General features: G+C 51.1%; 7 protein-coding genes across 7 annotated transcripts; 2 read left to right on the top strand and 5 right to left on the bottom strand.

Moving 5' to 3' along the window:
* Positions 1-69: 69 nt before the first annotated feature.
* CCM_07486 (tryptophan synthase) lies at positions 70-2,441 on the bottom strand (the record flags this gene model as incomplete). The annotated part of the gene is made up of 5 exons (XM_006672627.1): positions 70-876; positions 935-2,053; positions 2,118-2,188; positions 2,241-2,328; positions 2,394-2,441. 5 exons carry the CDS (start codon positions 2,439-2,441, stop codon positions 70-72), a joined length of 2,133 nt encoding a protein of 710 aa, XP_006672690.1.
* Positions 2,442-3,231: 790 nt separating this feature from the next.
* CCM_07485 (pheromone-regulated multispanning membrane protein Prm1, putative) lies at positions 3,232-5,340 on the bottom strand (the record flags this gene model as incomplete). The annotated part of the gene is made up of 1 exon (XM_006672626.1): positions 3,232-5,340. The coding sequence occupies one exon, from the start codon at positions 5,338-5,340 to the stop codon at positions 3,232-3,234; it is 2,109 nt and encodes a 702-aa protein (XP_006672689.1).
* Positions 5,341-8,573: 3,233 nt separating this feature from the next.
* CCM_07484 (Light chain 3 (LC3)) lies at positions 8,574-9,103 on the bottom strand (the record flags this gene model as incomplete). Its single annotated transcript, XM_006672625.1, has 3 exons — positions 8,574-8,840; positions 8,913-8,972; positions 9,014-9,103. The coding sequence occupies 3 exons, from the start codon at positions 9,101-9,103 to the stop codon at positions 8,574-8,576; spliced, it is 417 nt and encodes a 138-aa protein (XP_006672688.1).
* A 1,409-nt stretch (positions 9,104-10,512) lies between these two features.
* On the top strand, positions 10,513-11,798 carry CCM_07483 (coproporphyrinogen III oxidase; the record flags this gene model as incomplete). Its single annotated transcript, XM_006672624.1, has 2 exons — positions 10,513-10,716; positions 10,776-11,798. The coding sequence occupies 2 exons, from the start codon at positions 10,513-10,515 to the stop codon at positions 11,796-11,798; spliced, it is 1,227 nt and encodes a 408-aa protein (XP_006672687.1).
* Positions 11,799-12,091: 293 nt separating this feature from the next.
* CCM_07482 (uncharacterized protein) lies at positions 12,092-12,820 on the top strand (the record flags this gene model as incomplete). The annotated part of the gene is made up of 1 exon (XM_006672623.1): positions 12,092-12,820. The coding sequence occupies one exon, from the start codon at positions 12,092-12,094 to the stop codon at positions 12,818-12,820; it is 729 nt and encodes a 242-aa protein (XP_006672686.1).
* A 242-nt stretch (positions 12,821-13,062) lies between these two features.
* CCM_07481 (26S proteasome regulatory subunit rpn-8) lies at positions 13,063-14,222 on the bottom strand (the record flags this gene model as incomplete). Its single annotated transcript, XM_006672622.1, has 3 exons — positions 13,063-13,641; positions 13,695-13,966; positions 14,036-14,222. The coding sequence occupies 3 exons, from the start codon at positions 14,220-14,222 to the stop codon at positions 13,063-13,065; spliced, it is 1,038 nt and encodes a 345-aa protein (XP_006672685.1).
* Positions 14,223-14,699: 477 nt separating this feature from the next.
* Positions 14,700-16,740, bottom strand: CCM_07480 (GMC oxidoreductase, putative; the record flags this gene model as incomplete). Its single annotated transcript, XM_006672621.1, has 6 exons — positions 14,700-14,929; positions 14,979-15,582; positions 15,635-16,174; positions 16,246-16,462; positions 16,516-16,635; positions 16,688-16,740. 6 exons carry the CDS (start codon positions 16,738-16,740, stop codon positions 14,700-14,702), a joined length of 1,764 nt encoding a protein of 587 aa, XP_006672684.1.
* Between the last annotated feature and the right edge of the window lie 1,255 nt (positions 16,741-17,995).

Below are 17,995 nucleotides of genomic sequence, written 5' to 3'. Positions count from 1 at the left end.
AGTATCTCCTTGCCCTATGTGATGCGCCAGTGGATTCCCTGAGCAAATAAAGAACTTGATGTCATGCTTCTACTCGAAACGAAGGTCCCAGCCAATTTTTGGACCAAGCTTGGGCAGCTCCTCTGCAACACTTTGAACATCCTTGTCACCACGACCGCTCAGGCAAATGACAATGTCCTCGCCCTTCTTCATCGTCTTAGCCAGCTCGATACCGCCGTAGATGCCGTGCGCAGACTCCAGGGCCGGGATGATGCCCTCCAGCTGACTGCACAGGCGAAAGCCAATCAGGGCCTGGGCATCATCGGCAGCGATGAACTCGGCACGGCCGCTGTCCTTCCAGGAGCTCAGCTCGGGACCGACGCCGGGGTAGTCGAGACCGGCGGAGATGGAGTGCGTCTCGGAGATTTGACCATGCTCGTCTTGCACTACATAGGTGCGAACACCGTGCAAAACGCCTTTGCTGCCGGCGCTAAGAGGAGCGCCGTGTCTGCCCGTGCCAATGCCCTCGCCACCGGCCTCGACGCCGAGAATCCTGACGCTGGGGTCATTGGAGAAGGGGTAGAACATGCCCGCGGCATTGGAGCCGCCACCGACACAGGCAACAACAGCGTCAGGAAGCTTACCGCGCTTCTCCATCATCTGCTGCTTGGTTTCCTCGCCGATCACAGACTGTAGGGTGCGCACAATGGTCGGGAAGGGGTGGGGACCAATGGCGGAGCCAATGATGTAGTGAGTAGTGTCGAGTTCGACAACCCAGGCGCGGAGCGCCTCGTTGACGGCATCACGGAGAGTCTGGCTGCCAGCTGTGACAGGGACAACCTTGGCACCCAGAAGTCTCATACGGAAAACGTTGAGAGCTTGGCGGCGGACATCCTCCTAAACTACACGTCAGTAACAATATTCGCACAAGGTGGACTCAAAGAGGTCGACTTACAGCACCCATATACACTGTGCACTCCATGCCAAACTTGGCGCAGATAGTGGCAGTGGCAACACCGTGCTGGCCAGCACCAGTCTCGGCGATGATTTTGGTCTTTCCCAGGCGCTTGGCGAGGAGAAGCTGGCCAATGGCATTGTTGATCTTGTGACTGCCAGTGTGGTTCAAGTCTTCACGCTTTAGCCAAATATTAGCGCCGCCGGCATGCTCGGTCAATCGGCTGGCTAGGTACAGCTTGGACTGACGACCCATGTAGTCGTAGTAGGAGCGAATCTCATCCCAGAAGACGGGATCGTCCTTGATCTTGTCGAAGCCATCTTCGAGCTGGGACAGGCAGTCCATCAAGCTCTCGGGGACAAACTGACCACCAAATTCACCGAAGCGGTCGGGGATCTTGGCGTGCATGGCGGCGAGTTGAGCCACCAGTTCCTTATCCTTCTCAGGTGTGATGGTAGCCTCTGCCAGAGTGGCCTCGCTGTTTTGGATATCCTGGGCAGCGACACTGCTTGCGTCGGCAGAAACCTGCTCGGCAGAGCGCCCGCAGAGCTCAGAGCAAAAGCTTTGGACGCTGTCGCAAATCTGGCCGGACGGAGCATTGCCAATGGTAGTAATTATTTGACTGCCAACGACTACGCCGTCTGCAACCGAGGCGACGCTCTGGAAGTGCTCAGGAGTGCTGACACCAAAGCCGACAGCTGCGGGCTTATTGCCACTGTAGTTCTTGACGCGGCTGAGGAGCTCCGGGATGTTGGCGCTGAGGGTGCCAGTCGCTCCCGTAACGCCCTGTCTTGAGACGACATAGATGAAGGAGTCGGCGAGCTGGCAGAGGATCTTCATGCGGGCATCCGAGGTAGCGGGAGCGATGAGGGGAACGTAGGAGAGCCCGCCCTTGGTGCAAAGCTTGCGGAAGGAGACGGCCTCCTCGGGAGGCAGATCGACGACGATGAAACCATTGACACCAGCCGACTTGCAGTCGGCCAAGAGACGCTCCTCGCCGTAGTTGAGGAGAGGGTTGTAGTATCCCATGATGATAACGGGAACAATCAGGCCTTTGCTGCGGGCATCGCGAATAATATCGAGCGTCGACGAAATCGTGAGATTATTGCTCAGCGCGATCTAGTACCGTGTCAGTAAAATCGCTCGGGCACTGAAGGCATAAAGTTGGATTTGAATTGCGTACAGCATTGGCTTTTTGGATCGTCGGGCCATCGGCAATGGGATCAGTAAAGGGGGATCCGACTTCGATCACGTCTGCTTTGCGGTTAGCTAGCTCGAGGGGCTACAATTGAAGACGGTCACGTACCGCATCCACCCCTTTGCATGGAAAGGAGGATCTCTGGTGTGTCTTGGGGCCTGGGATATCCAGCTGTGACATAGCCGACGAGGGCAGACTATCCGGAGAGGAGGCACTGGTTAGCAACGACGCTTCTCGTTGTACCCCGCCATTTCGACCTACTCGATTCTGCGCCTTGCAGCGCTGGAAGGTTTGCTTGATAGCCTCCATGTTGCTCGACAAGAGATGACAAGTCTAGAGACGAAGGGTAGAAGGAAAAGGCTTTCTGGGCAAGTTGGAGCGGCAACCACGGGACGAGCTTCGAATTATATGTAGAGCCATAACTAAATAGAAGTGGCTTTCTGTCACCTCGGCGAGTGGCGACACCGGCACCACCCCGCGCCGCCTGTGCCTGGTGTGATGGCGGGCAGAACTCGTTGGGCGAAACCGGAAGGGTAGCCTCCGCCACTTTTCCGTGCGCTAGAGCTGCAGGTTGCCGCACTCCGCTCCGCATACCAGTCTACATGCTAACCACCTTGGTACCGGACTTTCCGAAAGAGGCAAGACACAAACTGAGGTGATTTTGCCTTGTCGTAATGGAAAACTAGCTACTCCTTATTACGAGACATGATTTTTCAGTCACTCGATACGTAGCAGTAACGTCATCTTGTTGTAGTTTTAGTTCTCGATCTAGAGTCTGAACTTCTGAGAGCTCAAGGCCACTATATACCGAAACGGAATTGGAGAGCCGTTGCAAATAAGGAGAAAGCCAGCCTTTGTTCTCTAAAAAAAAGAGATTAACACAGACAGTCCACATGGAAATGTACAATCTTCAACTCTCACAGACGGCATAAAGCAAGGACCAGGACTGTGACAAGAAAAAACTAGTATTACCTCCCGTTTTCAATCATCGGTGTGAAGGAATGTACCCAAAATCTATCCCTCAACGCCAACACCAGTAAAAGATTCCCCAGATACAAAATCATGCAACGGTAGTACAACGTCTGCCATCTAACCGGTGCTAGTAAGAGTTTCCCTGTCCGTACCGCCCGTATGGTTCGCTCTTCTCATGCAGCGGCACCGACCTCCATCGAGCACCCTGGTCCTCAGAGTCTGCAAATTTGCCGTGGCCAGCACCGATGCTTGGTGGAGATGGGGGGGGAGGCTGATCTTGTTCTATATAGCGCATATCTTCTTGCGACTCTCCTTTGCCAGCAGTTGCCATGCCTATCAGTGTGCGCACAACACCAATTAGGACAACAATGACGTAAACGAGCATAATACCGCTCGAAATCAGCAGCTCCTGAACGACGCTTTTGAGAAGCCAGTTGACCACATGACTGACTGCGCCGCTCACTTCATCAGTGGTCACAGAAGAGGGCGATGCAAGAAAGCTGCGGAGGTCACTGTCGCCGGAAACGGATTCGTTGGCGCCCAGGCTGAATACGTCGTTGGGGAACTTGGGGAAGTTGACGTGTGCATGGTCATGCACCCACGTCAACCCTTTCTGGACGCCTTCAACCTTCATACCAATAACACAGTGAAGGACGGACTTGATCGGTGCAAGAAGAATCGTACCATTGAACACAGTCTCAAGACCCGTGTTCAATGTATCCATAAACAAGTTGATGGTGCTGTTGACGGCGTCGGTGGCGTTTGTCACGTATCCCAAAACGTCCTTATTGATATCGTCGTTGAAACCAGTGATAACACCGTTCGCATCCTTGGCCCAGCCATATGATACTTCCTCCAAAGTCTTGACCACTTCATCAGCAAATTCGCCAATCTTTGCAGTGATTTCGGGAACTTCCTTCTGTACAGCCTTGATCAAGATGAACTGGCAGAAGCAAGAAAAGAAACCAGCAAGCGCAAGGGACAGGACGAAAAGCGCCGAAGGGGAGGTAGCATACGCGACGCACCACCGCATTAGGATTTTTCTGTCTCCCTGCAAACGCGAACTAAGACTAACACCAACTTGAGCAGTCAGAGGCCGCGATGCAATATAGGCAACGTCCATTGTGTCGGCTCGGTTCCTTTCGATAAGGTCGCAATGCTTCTGTCGGCGTTTCCAGCGATACATCTCAAACGCAGCCATCGGCGCCATGGCGAGAACGGCGAGAAAGCCGAGACTCACCAGGAAAATGACCTGGGCTTTGTGAATGAGATTGAAGAGCTTCTGGAAGAATCCGTTCAGTGTGTCGTTGTCGGAGCAAAACGTCATCTTCTTCTTCTGGGCTAGTGGAAAGAGGTCCTTCTTGAAGTGCCAATCTCCGTACGTCTTATTGAGGGCTTCGCGGACCAGCTTGAATGGAAACGACACAGCTTGGGTGGTGATGTTTTGGACATCATCGAATGTAGGAAGATCCTTGTTGAGTTGTTGCACATCTTTGACGAAGTCGTCCGGTTTGATATCGAATCCCTTGAGCTTGTCAAGTGGCCCTGTCAAGTCAACTTTGGGGATGTCGGGAATGATCTTTCCAAAAATAGATTTCTGGATACCGCCTGTGACCTTGTTGATGGCATTCTCTAAGTCGCTAGAGAGCGCTTTGATTTCCTTTGTGGCGCCATCAACCACGTCGTTGAAGACCTTGGTAGCATCCTTGGCGACCGATGCTACAACATCCAAAGCGCCATGCACCATAGCAGTGATCAGACAAGCGTAGGTGCCTACCAGGAAGTTGATGTAGAAGACGATCATAACAGGAACAGCTTGAAAGATGAGATCCAGTATTGTGATCATTCCGTGTACAGCCTCTTCCATGCCCTTGGCCGCCATTGAATTCACGCCGGCGGACAGGTAGTGAGGCATCGATGCCATGGCACTTCCGACATCTTCGACTTTGCCACAGGCAGCGAGGGCCTTTGCCTTGGCGGATTCAACCTTGTCGTTGAGCTGGGCAATGAGAATGATGACGCGGACCATGACGAGGAGAAGAAGAATAGTCCAACGATTGATCCAGATTTGCGACATCTGAGACCGAATCCCGAGGTATGGAGTGAGTTTAGAATGGGTAACTGGACGATTATCGGGGGTTTTCGGATGATCCAGAGTCTCATATGGATCAGAGCGTAGAGAGGGCGGGACCACGGGATACGACGGCTGGTCGTCATGTTTCCGGGAGGAAAACATTTTGATTCTATTCATGATGGTATTCGAGTAGTTTGGAAGGAGAGATAAAAACCGTGGTATATGTTCGAAAATGAGAGGAAGGGCAAGTATGACGAGAAATTGCGACAGTGTAAGAGGTGGAAGCTTGTGTTCCTGGTCAACAGTGAACAACAGGCAGGTCTGGTACGACGGTCAGTCGTCGGGTTGGCAGACAAGAAAGAAATGGAACAAATGAAAGGGGGGGGGGAATCGAAACAATGTCAGTCACGCTGCATTTTCTGAGGCAAAGAATATAGAAAGAAAGAGAGTAAGAAAGCGGAGGGGTGAAGTACAATGAAGGGGACAGGCAAGGATACAAAGAGAACATGTAGGAGTGAAGAAGGATGGTGGCAGGTGGACGAGAAAAAGAAACGTGGACTTTTACCAGGCGTCTCCACGACGGAAGAGATAAAATGAAAAAAAAAATACGAAAAACGAAACCGCGAAGCCCCTAGCTGTGGCTCTTCCTGGATTCACACGAGGTCGATTTGCTCGTGTTGCTGCGTTTAAGCGCCGAGCGGGCAGACCGACCAGTCAGCGTTCGTCGTGGTGCCAGCGGCAAGCACTTTTCAAACGCAGGCCGGTTGGGCTAACTATTTTTGTGGCACTGGAAGCAGAGGGGAAATCTGCTAGACAGGGGGGCCCGATTTGTTTCCTCACTTTTGTAGCTGAAGAGTGAAAAAGAAGAAGGACATGGGCTCCTTTCGATTGTCGTCTTGCGCGGTGTAGGGTCTGAACAAGAACGAATACGGATTGACAGGAACAATAGCCAGCACAGCACCATTGAATCAAATGAATGTACCGAATGCAGTCGGTCAATATACTTTCTCTCATTCACAAAGGCCTGTATGAAACTCAGCAAGCCGAGAACAGGGCTATGCTGCAGGTTCTTTGCTATTCCAACACGCAAGGGGTTCACCTCGGAGCGGCAAGAGGTACACTGCATGTTCCCGTCGATCCAAGGCCATCTTTCGAGACCCGTGGAGGCTGTCGCTCTTCTTTATTCGACAGGACAGCTGCCACTTTGGGCTGGACGACGAGACGAGAGAGATGCACATTTGACGCCATGGCTAGATTTGGAACTGGGGAGGCAAGGGCGTGGCGAGCCGAGCGCCGTCGACGTGACGGGGCTTGTACCTGGGCCAAATTCAGGATTTGACTGTATTCTGCATCATGGCCAGGATGTACGAGGTCGGGCGGTTGGCTAGAGCGCAGCGTTTTCTTGCCAGCCAAAAGGCGTCACGCGTGAGAGACTAGTGAATGTACGGATAGAATGTCGTAGTTAGCGCTGGGCCAGGATTGCTGCTGCCCAATCAATGGCGGCGAGGCGCGTCAACACCCTGGCAACATGCTGTGGCGCGGCCCTGCATCTGATTTGTCCTTTGTCAATAGCATGTTTTCTATTGTGCGCCGCTCACCAAGGGCTCAGCTCAGTTGATGCAGAACAATGCCAATTATAAGCAGCAAACCCCCCCCCCCATTATTTCTAGCGAAGCCAAGCCAACTATCAGTACTAAATTTGGCCCGTCCCAGTAGCTGCCTCTAACTAAAGCATTGATCTGCGTCAACTGGCGCAGCTCTGGCTAGTCCAGCCTCCTGTGCTTCAGGTACCGCGCTGTACCTGCTAGCTACCTAGGTACAGGTAGGTAGGCACATTATTATTATTATTATTATTGGATTAATCTAATAAGACTCTTCTGTGTCTTTCTAGTACCTCTCAATGATTTGTGAGGGTTGGAAAAACCGTGGTAAAAACCCGGGTGAAAACCACCCCTCCTGCGCGCGTTACTATTACTGGTAGCTATGACCGGTGCCTTCTAACTATCTCGGAGAAGCTGATAAGAACGCCAAAGGACCGCCTATTAATATGTACATAAGAGTCTCGAGTTAATAGGTACTACTTATTACAAGGCAAGTACAAGGCGTAGCGCTTCCTGTGTCCACTGTATCAAACACAGTGGAGACCTAGGTGCCCTTTCCCGAAAGCTGATATTTTGACAACAAGAATTGGTCAAATGACAACAAGCTAACCGAATTGGTATAGACCCGAGGACGGCGAGATCAGCTTCACACTCGACGAGGACGTGGCTAACGCGCACCGGGCGCCCGAGTTAGCGATGCAGAGATTAACGATACAGACGATACGGGCGATACAGGCGATACGGGCGATACGGGCGATATAATAGGTGTTATTATCGCAGATTTAGGGGCTAGAACGACGCCTAGACAAGTCAGTTGTTCTTTGGCAGGACCCTCCTTCAGCGCCGTCTGCCTCCTTTGCCTTGGTCGGCCACCAACTCGCTTGCCGGGAACAGGGGCACAGACGCGTTTTAAGATTTTGTTTTACTTCTCTCTTTAATACTGCGTGTATTGTTGTCCCATGCGCTATGTGCCAATATGACCTGCTAAATTACCACACTATCCAGTCACATTCACCAGTTGCCGTTGGTTTGGCTCTCAGACGTATCATTCTACCAAGCTTCTTGGAAAGTATTCTTGCAGCCGCCGCAGGCTGCAGCTGAACCCCAAGCTGCCCGCCTTCAGATCGTTGAAAGGTACCCACGATAGAACAAGGTGCATATTACTAGCATCCCTGGTCCTAAATTTACAGGCGTTTTTCGAGAGTCTTCCATACCACGTCATATTTCGTCTTTACATCATCAGCCCTACCAGCTGCGGCAAAGTCGACCTGGGTTGACTTCTCAAACAACTCATGCCGTCTAACAACAACGCCTACTTTGAGGTATCGGACGCGGCATCACAATCAGTTTCCTTTGGCGATCTTTCTCACACTGTGGCAAGTATTATGTCTCGACTTCTTCATATATTCATTGGCAACTCGAAACAACAGGGCAAATTACTGCTATTCCGAACGCTATTCACTAGCTAGAACACGGCCAACATCCCTTGCATCTGGCACCTCAGGTGAAGTGACACCATCTATCATCCTGAAATCGGTACGTCGATTAGCTCCTCCAAGCGTGCGTCGCCCTTGCAGGTGCATCTCGCGGGAGGGCCTTGTAGCAGAACCCGACAAGATGCAAGATATTGCAGTCTATCGGAGTTCCTTCTGAGCAAGTTGTCCCATAACGATTCGTTATATCAAGGTCATATTGGCTGCATTCTGAATGCATAGTAGTCAAAAAAAAAAAAGTAAACCTGAACGCCATTCTCGTCATATTGTGGCCGGATGGCTCGTTACCACGTTTGCGGCCTCAAGCGCTGCCAAACGTGTTCTCACCAGAGTAGGTGATGTAGAGGAAGCCGTCCTCGTCCTTGTGCTCCTCGTAGATGCTGCTCATGAGAGCTGCCGTAGGAGGGAGAACTTCGTCCACGAATATGAAGATGGCCTTCTCGGGAGACAACTTGATGCGCTTGCGGATGACATAGACAAACTGTCCGACGGTGAGGTCCGAAGGCACAAGATACTTCTTCTTATCGATGGTGGCGATGTCGCTCTTCTCGACCTTTTCACAGATGACCTGATAATACACTGTTAGCATGAGTGTCCAAGTCGGTGAAGCCTTCACTTTGGCCTCCATCCGTCAAGTTACGCCTGGTCCATCGATGACACCTGAAGCGTTGACAGAAAATACCAAGTAGTTTTCTCTTGACTATCTTTCTGAGGCAAGACATGAGGAGACTCGGTACTTACGGGAATGCGGTCCGCGTACTTCTGACGGATGCGCTCGGCCTCGGCCTTGCGCTTCTCGAAAGGGTGTTCGTCCTTGAACTTGCTGCGCATGTTGGGCGAGTGCGTAGTACAAACAGGTGATAATAATCAATGTGTGCTTCTTGCGGAGATGACGGGAGGTGAATCGGGTACAGGCGCGAAATTTGGTTGATGATTTGAAGAAGCCAAGTTCTAGGTAGTGGTAGGCGGAGGACGGAATGGGTGGAGGAGAAGAGGGGCGCAAAGGAAGAGTGACGACGCTGGAGTGCCTTGGGGGGAGTCAGGCGGCGAAATGGCGAATGGCGGCGTCGGCCAGGCCAGAAGCATCAGCATCAGGCACGAGGACGAATGGCGCGGGCCTGTGCGCTAGCTGCTTTGGCGTGAAGTCAGTTGGGGACAGACTAACCTACCTACCTACTAAATTGTATAGGTTGGTAGAAGGCCTGTTTTTTGCTAGACAGGTCTCTTACCTGATATATAATTTTCCCCTATCACAACGCTGTTAGGCTGCTACTATATATTAAAAATCTATTACATTTTTTTAGAAGCTGTTTTAGACACTTAATAGCGTTATGATAGAGGAAAATTATATATTAGCCTTACGCGTGAGGTAGGTACCTACTTAGGTACCAACTAAGGTACCTACCACCTTAGTAGGTGCCTCCTCTTTCTAGTGTGAATCACATCTAGCCCCCCCAGCTGACGCAGTCACTTTTGTGCAATTGTCACCTCGTGCAATCAGGAGCCTGTAAAAGCAGCGACTTCTGGTTAGTGTAGTAATAGTCAAAGTTTCAGTGTCATAATTAATGCGCAAGCACATGTTAGGTACGTCTAATCGATACCTAGCTAGGTAGGTAGGTAGTTATTGAGATATTTTGACAGTTATTGCTAAACCGCTCAGCCCCGTGACTGCAGCCACCAACACATTACTTTAATCCGCCGAGTAGTATTGATTCCTATGTTCTAGTTTCGTGTATAGACATCTATCATCAAACGACTCTCGGCTTAGATTATAAATCAGAGTGCAAGACATTGTTGAACGTAACACGACCATAAGGTAAAAATATATAGCTTTGGATAGAAAATATGGAAGATTTGGTCACCTCATCACGCGGCGTATACCTTGATACATAGGTGCCTAGGTAGGAAGGTAGTATGGCTTGCTCGTACAGTGCGAATATGACTAATAGCAGGTAGCTCCCCGCATCTCGGATGTAGGTACCTCTCTGCCAATGAGCTCCACTCTAGCGCAATGGAAGCTGCTCAGTCTCACTAGGAACCACGCCACGGGAAAGAAATCAGTCCACGCTCGATAGCTTTGCGAGCGGCTACTCAATTCGTGCCTCTGGTTAAATACATACCCGAAGCGCCCCGTATACTGTATCAATTTGAATCGGCGGGCATCACCTACATTGTAAGCAAAGCATATATGCAAGGCCCCTCGGCGGTCCAGCTTACCAGCATCGCAGCACAACCACAAAATGGCGACACGAAGACAAAGCCCACGCGTGCTGTCCGTGCTACGCAATGGCACTCGGCAATCACCCCGGAGTCACTGCGGTAGCACTGGCAGAATGTTCTCAAGCAACCAGAACCCTGTTCTCAAGCGGCCAAGCGCAGTGACTTGGCTGACAGCTACCGCGATTGGCTTTGCTGTCCCTCTAGCATATCAATTCTTCAGCGTGGTATGTTTTAATGGCCGCGGTGGATTTGGGCGCAATGAGCTAATCTGTGCCTCGATTAGAATGGCCAAGGCAGCGCGAAACTCGACGCCGCATCGCTCTTCGAGATGGATATGCGAACGAAGCAGGAAGCCCCTGTCAGCGACAACTCACCGATGCGACTGCGAATGGAAAAGTTTGTCAAGGAGCAGCAGCAAGAAATCATTAAGGCAATCGAGGAAATTGATGGCAAGAAGTTCTTCCAGGACAAATGGGACCGAGACCACGGCAACGGTGGCGGCATCACTGCTGTGTTGCAAGATGGCAACGTCTTTGAGAAGGCTGGAGTTGCTGTCAGCATAATATATGGTTCTCTGCCAAAGGCTGCCATTGAAAGAATGCGCGCAGACCACAAGAATCTGGCTACAAATGTCGACTCTCTGGACTTCTTCGTCGCGGGCCTGAGCCTAGTGTTCCACCCAAAGAACCCGATGGCGCCAACTGTGCACCTGAACTATCGCTACTTTGAAACGGCAAACCCCGACGGCACATCTCAGGCTTGGTGGTTTGGAGGGGGTAGCGATCTGACCCCCTCTTACCTATTTGACGAGGATGCCATCCACTTCCACAAGTCGCTGAAGGACGCTTGCGACTCCCATAGCAAGGAGTACTATCCTCGCTTCAAAAAGTGGTGCGACGAATACTTTTACAACAAGCACCGCAAGGAGAGCCGCGGCGTTGGCGGCATTTTCTTTGATGACTTAGACGAGTCGGAGCGCGACCAGGAGAATACCTTTGCTTTTGTGCAGGACTGCCTGAAATCTTTTTTGCCTTCGTACCTTCCCATATTGGAGAAACGCAAGGACATGCCTTTCAACGAGAAGGAGAAGGAGTGGCAGCAGATTCGCAGAGGACGTTACGTCGAGTTCAACTTGGTGCACGATCGCGGCACTGCCTTTGGACTTCACACCCCTGGCCCTCGTGTCGAGAGTATTCTGATGAGCTTGCCACGAACTGCTTCGTGGGGCTATATGCATATCCCGGAAACTAATAGCCGGGAGCAACGTCTGGTCGACGTTCTACAGAAGCCCAAGGAATGGGTTTAAATTGGCCTTCAAACGTGTTCGACATGACTACAAGCTGAAGAACAACCGATGTATCATTATTCTGTAGCATACAAAAAATTACGTACAATAGTAGGCATATATTCGTCTCTACACCAGAGTTTCTACTACCACGCATCTCCTTGAATTGACCCTCAAGTATAGGTAACTATGTAGATTTGAGATCATGGACTGCCCGTTTGTCGAGCGGTGGAGACGGTGCCAACAGCTAACCAGCTAAAGCATAATTAAACAACATGATGAATCACATTTGACAAAGTCAAGACCATGAAAGGATGCCGGACATACTCCCATCCCAACGCGAGCTCATCAGCAAACTCGTGCACGCGCTTTGCGAAACATATCATAACGACCTCAGCAGCGCCGCCGCTGTCACCACCGAAAAAACCGAGCGACACGCCTCACCAGCTGCGGCGCCATGGGACTCGCCGCAACGAAGGAAGCTGATACTGACGCTGCACGTTGTGTTCCCCGGAATGCTGCTTCCCGCGCTCGACCTACTCGATAGGAACCTGGTGCGGCGCCTCACGCTGGACACGACGACACCGGCCAGCGCCGGTCGACAAGAGGACACCGCCTGCCCCTCGCCGTCTCAGGGGGGGCAGGAGACTCCCGGCGGTGCATGGCGCCCGGCCGTGTACACGGTCCGGTCGGCGCCATACACGCTGGCCCGTCGAGGGGCGGCGGCCGCGGTAACGCGCGCGTACCTGGTGCACCTTGAGGCCTGGAGCTGCTCCTGTGTCGCATTTACGGTGGACGCCTACGCTGACGGTGGCCGGCCAGGGCCGGCGGAAGCGGCGGACGACGAGGCGGCGCCGCTAAGAGGCCGGTTTGGCGGGGTGAGCACGGCGCAGTGGGACACTCACGGCGCAGAAGCCACACCATGCTGCAAGCATCTACTGGCGTGCCTCCTGGTGCATGAGTGGGAAGAGTTGCTGGCCGCGCACGTTGAGGATAAAAGGTGCACAAGGGAGGAGCTGGCGGGCATCATTGCGGGGATCTAGAAGGCCCTTGAGTGATTGGCAGGTGTATTCGTCTTGTCGTCGGAAAATGCAGCAGCCTTGTCTTGTAGGTTTTGTTATCACCCCGGTCTAGTATTTTTCTTTTTAATTTTATAAGTATACATAAGCATCCTCATCCTCTCCTCGCGCTGTGAGCTGGTACAACCCCGAACGTACTGACGGGAGGACGATCCACCGGTGAGCTGGCATTCGCCCAATGCAGTTCCCAACACTACTGTATGATTTTATTTCTTCTTGTCCTTTGACTCCTTCTCCTTCTCAGCGACATCCTTGGATTCCGTGCTTGACTCAGCCGAACCGTTGGCCTTTTTCTCGTCTTTGCTGTTGACATCCTCCTTCTTGGCATCCTTTTCTTCTTGCTGCTGGCGGTTCTGGATCTTGTTTTCTATCAAGTCGTGGAATGCAGTAATAGCGCGAATCAGGCTACTGAGATAGATCGTCATGAGCTGATCATTGGTCTTGACGCTCATGGCATGAGCCAGTTCGCTGCCGTTGGACTTGCCATCCGTCTCGGGGGTGGAGAGGTTGGGCAGCAGGTTAAAGACGTCCTGCAGGTTGCCGAGGATGGCATGGTTCACAGGAAGTTGGCCATCAAGCACTTTTTGCAGATAAACACCAATGTCACGCAGACGCAGGTGAAGACCCTGGAGTGATTGCAGCTGATTTGTGATTCTTGTCGACAACGTACCGACGGCGACGTCACGAATATCTCGTAGGAGGTGCTCGACGCCAATTTCCTCGGCTTCCTCTGCTTCAATTACCGAAGGGGTGTGGAAGAACGTTCGCGTAGTCGTGGTACCATCCTATTACGGAGTTAGCAAACTATTGGTGCATCGCATTTCACTTTGCAGCTTACGTCTTTGATCTCCTCAACAGCAAAATAAGCATCGGTGGGTACACCAGACTCCTTTGGCTGAACATCGATGATTACTAGTAAAGGGTTTGGCGTGTAGCGCTTGAAGAGCTCGTTGATCTCCAAATCGGATGCGCGCAGCTTCGGCCCAGAGTGATACCATCCTATCAGCTTCTCTCGCGCGTTGATCTTTTTGAACATATCGTTCATTGACTCGACGTAGTTGTGGTCAAGGAACCACACGGATGGGTCCTTCTCATCCTCTTCAAAGGGAACTAGAAATCATTGATTTAGCCTCATGCGCTTCGCAAGCTCCAGGTCGTGTCTAGCAAGAGAGTACGTACCTGCGAAGCTGTTTGACACCCTCACATTCTTGCCGTCATTCTGGCCGAGGAGAACACCAACAACCCTTCTCTTGGCCTTGTTTTGGGCGGTGCGATTGTAATGGTCGACGGCAGAAAGAAGAACAAGGGGCGCGACAGATACGTTGCGTGTCACGAGCGAAAGCGTCTCGGCAGTTGTGGTTGGCATTGTGGGCGGTTTGCGCAGTAGCCTGATTGCGTGCGATCAGAGCAAACTTGAGGCAGGCGGAGAATCTGCGAGCGTGATGGCCGGGAACTGTAGAAAGTCGACAGAGCACTGCAAGAGGTAATGTAGTCACAGTTTGCGCCCAACGTGCGGCCTGTTCGTGTGCACTGCTGATTACCTTACTGATGCGAGCTGTGGCAGGCAGCTAGTGGATACGCATGCTCGTTAGTCAACCGCCAGAACAGGTAGAGCGCGGCCAATGCCAGCGCCGCTTTAACCTCCGCTTAGATTGGCTGGGACAAGCCAGTACAGTACTTCACCACGTGATTAACACGACATTTTCTATATAAAATGCACAGAGATGTTGTTTTAGGTGGTTTTTAGATGTCTGTTGAGATTCCACAAATGAAATACTCTCATTATTGTTAAGGCGCGTAGTCGCCGCTTTAAAGGACTAACTACCATGGCCAATACCCAATCTCATTTTGCTTCTGTAGCCAGGTTCCATGTTTCCCTAATAAGATCAGCAGCTTTCTCTCCGATCCCAAAAGCGGGCATCTGTGTATGACCACCGTGGAGAATCGGCATGATGCTGACGTCGACAACCCGGAGAGACTTGACTCCCTTCACAATGAGATTGTGGTCGACAACGGTGCGCTCGTCTGACAAGTCACCCATTCTGCATGTGCCAGAAGCATGATAGCCTGATACTGATTCAGCGCAATATTTGAAAGTGGCAAAGTGGTGAGTGAGACTTACATGTGGTGGCATTATTCTTAACATACGGCACCCAATCCGCCCGGGACGAGAACGTGTGATGCGCAGCCTCAGGTGGCCAGGAACCTTTGACAACATCCTTCGTCCCCGAGCCTTGTGTGATTATTTCATTTCCGAATCGGCATGCTTCTGCCAAAACTTCGACATCCAGAGGGTCAGACAAATACTGACAGTCAACAACGGGAGCCGAAAGTGGGTTTGCATCTTTCAATGCCACCGTCCCTCGTGACCTGGGACCAAAAAGCTCTGCGATCAGGCTAAACGCTGACTTTCCATCAGCAGGAAAATCCGAAAATTGCTTGGGTCCACCATAACACTCGGTTGTGAAGAACTCAACGTTGGGCTGCGCTGGTGTCAGTCCCATTGGATCACGGCCCGACTCTCTCGGGGCCTTATTCCACAACTCGGAGTCACTCAAACGCTCGTCAAGACGCGCAAAAGCAAAAGCCCCGAATGGAAAGGTGGACAAAAACCCCTTCTTTTCGGCCTTCCAAAGTTCATATGACTTTGTGAAGGCGGCTTCGGGATAGATAAGGTGGTCATTGGTTAGACCAGGTTGGTCGACTTCATAGAATATGAAGACAATCTGGCTTCGTGTCAGTATCTGATAAATTGCAGGTTTTTGCGAGCAGACTTACAAGATGATCCATCAGGTTCTTTCCAACACCTGGTAGGTCCAGGAGAGTAGTAATCCCGACTTTATCCAGCTCGTCCTTGGCACCAATCCCTGACCGGTTCAAGATGTTCGGGCTGCAGTAGGCACCGCCGCTCACGATCACCTCCTTCTTGGCAGCAATCGTACTCTGTTTCCCGTCACCAGAAAGAACCTTGACGCCAGTGGCTACGAGTTCACCCTTTGAATCTCGCTCCAACACGACCTTGTCGACGTAAGTATTCGTCAATATCGTGATATTCTTTCTGGCGTTCGCATTGATAACAAAATCAGCACCTGTCGTTCTAAGACCACTCGTTACCGTTCGTGGTACATGTCCACAGCCGTGCGGGTTTTCTCCATGCGAAAACATGTCGTCATCGAGCTTGAGGCCCTTGGAATCCATTGATTTCAGAACTAGCTCTGAAATCGGGGCCAAGTCATGTGGTTCGACCCCCAGTTTGCCATTGTATCCGTGAGACGACTCTGATGCCTTGAACCAAGGCTTGCTCACAAACGATTCAGCCTTAAAATGTGTCAGCAAATATTCAATCCCAGAAGAAGCTGCGATCGTATGGGGAAAATGATAGGTTTTACCTTTCGCATGTACGTGAAAAACTCTTCGCCACTCCAACCTGGTAGATGCCAGTCGTCATAGTCTTGCTTGGATCCGCGGATGCAAAGTGTACCATTGCAACCTGAGCAGCCGCCCAGGAACTTTCCCCTGCTCAATTTTACTTGCCGATTGTTGATTCCAGCTCCGGGGTTTGTAACAATATTCCAATCGGTCTCTTTGCCGAAATTCGCCGCCCAGCTATAGAAGTAGGTTAAACATCACACGTCTTGTTCTGCATGGGGGCTACCTACCCGCCGACCATGTGAACATTCTCAAGGTCTTCGTTATGCGGACCGGCTTCGATGACTAGAACGGTGATGTTTGAGTCTTCTGCCAGGCCTGCGGCCACCACACAACCGGTCGTACCCCCGCTTCAAGGATCTTTAGTGATGTACCTTGACACGTGTAGGTGTTATGGCTTACCCGCAAACGATGAAATCATAGGAACCAGACGACTCTTGAGCTTCAGATGACATGTTGTCAAAATAATTCTTTTTGGTGATTGTTTCTCTTTGCTTTCTGAAATCAACTTTTGGGAGAATCTGTTTACCTAGAAAATGTGGTGCGGGGGCCGAGCTTTATAGGTAACTAGTTAGCCGATATATCTTTGCAGTTGTAGCTCAAGCAATGTTTCCGGTTTGCGGTTCCGATTCCGTGCAGGAGCGTACAAATTATTCATAAATGAGGTGTTGCAAACGGCTGGGCAGGAGAGTATTCGCAGGAATTTCCATATCCCTGCGCCCGGCAATACCGCCTTCCTACCGATAAAGTTGAATCATGCATTAAGACCTGCAGCTCGGCCGTTGATACTGTGACTGACTGGAGATTTTGCCTAACTAGTCAAATGGGGATCAAACGGGGTAACTAGATAAACCTCCACAGCTCTTCATCGCACATTTTAACGGACCCTGACAGGAGGCAACGGCATCAGTCCGATGACAGCAGTCAGTTCCTTCCCTCAGTCGTTCACAGGTTGACAGGTTTCCTTCAATGCCTTATAGTTAGGGAAAGACGATATGGGAAGAAACGGCAGTTGTGATCTTTCAGCTACCAGGTGGCTGCAATATAAACGCGGGGTACTTAGTGCCTAGGTAAGTAGTACCTATTGATTTGGAATGCACGAGGGTTGGAGGGGTCCAATTCACCAAAACTAGGCCGATTCAGTCTGCCGATGCGTGCAATAGTGCCACCATAACAATAGCCCAGTACATGAACGAAATTCCGCTCAGCTGATGGTTATTCCGCACCAGAGGAAAGTAACGCAATAATTCCGAGATAAACCCATCAATCTTACAGCCTCTCATGCTCAGATTACCTAGCGACGAAAACATTAGTTACGTGAAAGCCAGTATCAACTTGCACGGCCCTATAAATTGAGCTAGGCTTCACAGGAACTTCACCAGAGAGCTAGGCACATTCTCAAGGAGTCGTTGTTGAACTAAGACACGATGCCGAGAACATTGAATGTATTTATATTTATATATTTACTGCTGTTAACGCCGGGGAAATCCCTGAAGAGGGCAAACGGCGCCTGCGGGGACCTATCAAACCTAAATTTTACAAATAATTCTGATTGAATCCATCCAACAGGCCTCAAGGGGCTTTCGCTGGTTGGGCTTTCGCTGGTTGGTCGTGGGGTTGATATACAAGGCCGCTCGGGGGCATACCTCGCTGAAGAACGAGGTTTCCTGGGCAAGTCTTGCAAGTCGAGAACATTGAACAATGGGTTTG

Source organism: Cordyceps militaris, assembly GCF_000225605.1.
Source record: "Cordyceps militaris CM01 unplaced genomic scaffold CCM_S00006, whole genome shotgun sequence".
In the NCBI taxonomy this organism is placed as follows: domain Eukaryota; kingdom Fungi; phylum Ascomycota; class Sordariomycetes; order Hypocreales; family Cordycipitaceae; genus Cordyceps; species Cordyceps militaris.
This window is presented reverse-complemented; position numbering and strand designations above follow the sequence as displayed.